Source organism: Octodon degus, unplaced genomic scaffold (genome assembly GCF_000260255.1).
Source record: "Octodon degus isolate 3935 unplaced genomic scaffold, OctDeg1.0 scaffold00019, whole genome shotgun sequence".
In the NCBI taxonomy this organism is placed as follows: domain Eukaryota; kingdom Metazoa; phylum Chordata; class Mammalia; order Rodentia; family Octodontidae; genus Octodon; species Octodon degus.
Window position 1 is genome coordinate 13,078,227 of NW_004524595.1, and position 3,566 is coordinate 13,081,792.

The window sequence follows — 3,566 nt, forward strand, 5'->3', positions numbered from 1 at the left end:
CTTGATCAGAAAATCTGGGACACTACCGAGGTACTTGACGTTACAGTACAAGTTTTCTTCTTTTATTTTAATTTATGCATTTGGTAAAGGGTCTCACTACGCAGCTCAGACTCTTAGTGATCCTCCTGTTTTCAGCCTTCCCGGCACTGGGATTACAGGTGAGCGCTACCACGCCCGGTGTTGGTGGCCCACTCACCGCACCTAGGTGCAGAGCTGGCATGGAGGGTGGTGTGGATTTTGCTCTTAGCATATGCTGGTCCTTCTGCCCCTGCTTCATCTCTCAGAACTAAGCTCAGAGTTCTGTTTATCTTGGTGTCAGTTTAGTACCTCCTGCTCTGTTCTCCTAAATCCTGTTTGTACCTCTTTCTTCTCTTAAATCATATTCTCATCATTAGATGTCTTTCCTAGTATACTTCTGAGTAATCCGTCAGGGCAAATATTTCTTCTGAGTATCTCTAATAATTCATCCTGTGCCTTGCATGTAGTCAATGTTCAGTAATTAGGTTTCTCTTAATAAATATATCCTTGACTTTTCTTCCTCATTTATTTTAGGGCACAAGAGATCCAATTTGTGCAATAACCGCATCTGATAAGACATTGATTGTGGTAAGTTGTAAAAAAATTATTTTTTGAATAATAATTGTTTAAATTATAAAACTGTAGGGTAAAGCAGTGAGTTCTGAGTTTGGATATTATTTTATAACCATCCCAAGTTTTACTAAATCTAGCATAAAAATTGAAAAAATTTAAAGCTTGCCTTACTTTTTTAATATTTTATGTATTTGGTACAGTGTTTCACTATGCAGCTCGGACTCATAGTGATCCTGTTGTTTTTAGCCTCCCCAGCACTAGGATTGCAGCATACACCACCATGCCTTGACTCAATGACTGGCTCAGTGTGCTTGGGGTGGGGCTGGTGGGACGTGTCGTACCGGAGATTGAATCCTTGTCTCTGTGCTTGCCAAAGCAGGTGCTTAATCAACTGAGCTATCTTGTTGGCCCTCACAAATTCTTAATCATTTGCAAAAATAGTTGTTGATAGAAGCAGTAGAATGGTGACCAGAGAAGATGATAAAGTAAACACTTTAACATTTAACACCAAGTTGAAACAACCTTCTAATGGGTTAAAGGATATGTAGTAGATTGTGTGGTAGCAGTAGGACCTGGGATGATTTTTTTCCTGATATTTTATAATGAAAAAGTGCTTTGGGTCAGCTCCTTGACTTTGATTGAAGAGGTGATATGTCTGCTAACTGTAAAATAGAGAGGACCTTGGCAAATTTCTGTTGAGTTCTTCAAATAGAGTCAATGGTGTAGTGTCTTTTCCTAAGCTCTGGAATTTGAAAATGTTAATTTTAGAAATATATGTTTACCTTAATACAGAAATGTTGACATTGCATTTGAATTACATAAACAGAGGATTAATAGTACATATTTCCAGTTCTAGGTGTGTCCATTTTTTTTTGGTGGTACCATGGATCAAACTCAGGACCTTGCGCTTGCCAGGCAAGCACTTATTCCACTGAGCTATCTCCCCAGCCCTCTAGGTGTGTTCTTTAGCTATTAGCTGATTTTATAGGATGAGAATTCTTCAGAGCAGTGCACTCTGTAGCATGTCCTCCTTTCTGAAAGGTCTCCCTGAGAACCCTGGTGCAGGAGCACTGCTGGCCCCTTAGAGGATTGGAGGTGCACCCCTTGCCAGGCACAGAGGGGCTGCGACACCACAGCTCTTGCCTGTCTGCCGCACTTGCTGCGGACCCGTCAGCCTTGGTGCTTGCCTAAAGCTGCAAAGAAATGTGTATTGTTTTAGTTTTTAAACGTATTTAGCCTAATTCTTAAGGTGTCACTGCTTTCAGATCATCTTTTTGCTGGCCAGAAACTACTGTCAGATTGAAGACTACAGGACAAATGTCTAGACGTAGTTACAGCTAGGTTACAGCTGTTTCATGCCATAGTTTTCTATTAATTTTTTTATGTGAAATTTAATTCAACCAATGCATTGTATTTTAGCTTTTAATATATCCTGAATATTAAACTAGACAACTATAAACAACCATATATATATATATATATATATATATATATATATTCCTTTTAAGAATGTGTGTATTAATAAAGAGTTAGGATTCTGTCTTTTTTTTCTGGACTATTACATGAAAAATATAGTTACTTCAAAAATTTTAAAAATGTTTAAATTAAATTAGAAAATAAACATAGTTAACATAATGTACTATCTGAGTTGAAAACTTATAGGACAGGAATTACTTTTAAAACAAGTATGTGGATATACTGTGAGACCTGTAGTTGTTATTTGATACTGTGGGAAATATGTTTTAGTAATCAAATGTAATTTTCCTAGGGTCGTGAGTCTGGCACCATTCAGAGATACAGCCTTCCTAATGTTGGGTTGATCCAAAAGTACTCTCTTAATTGTCGGGCCTACCAGTTATCCTTGAATTGCAACTCTAGGTAAGCCCGAAAGCTCGCCTCCTAGGGTGTTAGAATTACTAATTGAGAGGTAGGGATTTCTATAATAATTGTGGAGACAGATGTGTTTGTTACGAACTCTTTACCGGGCTTATGAAATCCTGGTAAGATTTTATCAAAGCTCTTTTCCTTGTAAGGAAGCAAAATGGAGAATAAGCTGTATTTTCAGTGAAATTTATTAAAAAATTTAAAGTTGTTTCTACCATATTCCAAGTTTCTAATAAACCAGTATTGAAGAATGGTGACAGATAATCATATTCATGACACTGATAGTGACTTCATAATTCTCCCTTCCCTGATTGTGTCGTTTCCAGCCGTCTTGCTATCATAGACATCTCGGGAGTTCTGACTTTCTTTGACTTAGATGCTCGGGTAACAGACAGTACAGGACAGCAGGTAACTGGCGAGCTGTTAAACCTGGAGCGGAAAGATGTCTGGGACATGAAGTGGGCCAAGGACAACCCCGATCTCTTTGCCATGATGGAGAAGACAAGGATGTATGTTTTCAGAAACTTGGATCCTGAGGTAAAAACAGGAAATGAGTGCTAAATACTCACAAATAATGAGCCAAGTAGCAGACTCCTTTGCTTCCTTGAGAGGCTGCTGTATAAATTTGTGCAAGGAAATGGAAGCATTCTGTGGAGCTATAAAATATTTGGTCTCAAGTGGGAATAATGTTCATCTTCTAAGTCTTCTTTCTTTTCCCTTAAGGGTACTTTTCAGACATTTATTTGCTCACTTTGGGACATGAAGTCATGGCCATTATGTAGTCCTTTTCTCCTCAGAGTTCCAAGAAAAAAAATCAGTGATCTTATTTACCAAAATTTCTTAAAGGAATACAACAAAAATGTAGTTTTGCAATTGCCTTGTCCTTCCCCTTGCTTCTGCCTGTGCCTACTCTATGTGGTACTTGGTTTGTCTTACACATAAATGGACCGTATGACCTATTAATACGTGTTCTTCATCCAGACATCCTTAGAATATGCTAGTATGAATTGAGATTAGTCTTTTCCTTCAGGTATCAGGAAGTTCCTTTCTCATAAGGTCAATTTTTATTGTCTTGTTTTCCTTTGCTATTT

General features: G+C 38.0%; 1 protein-coding gene across 1 annotated transcript in view; it reads left to right on the forward strand.

Annotated features, from left to right (window-relative positions):
* Wdr35 (WD repeat domain 35) overlaps positions 1–3,566 on the forward strand; it is an 82,320-nt gene that overhangs the window by 58,373 nt on the left and 20,381 nt on the right. Inside the window, 3 exon segments of the mRNA XM_023711117.1 lie at positions 553–606; positions 2,360–2,469; positions 2,802–3,012. Of these exon segments, the coding sequence (XP_023566885.1) occupies positions 553–606; positions 2,360–2,469; positions 2,802–3,012 (375 nt within the window).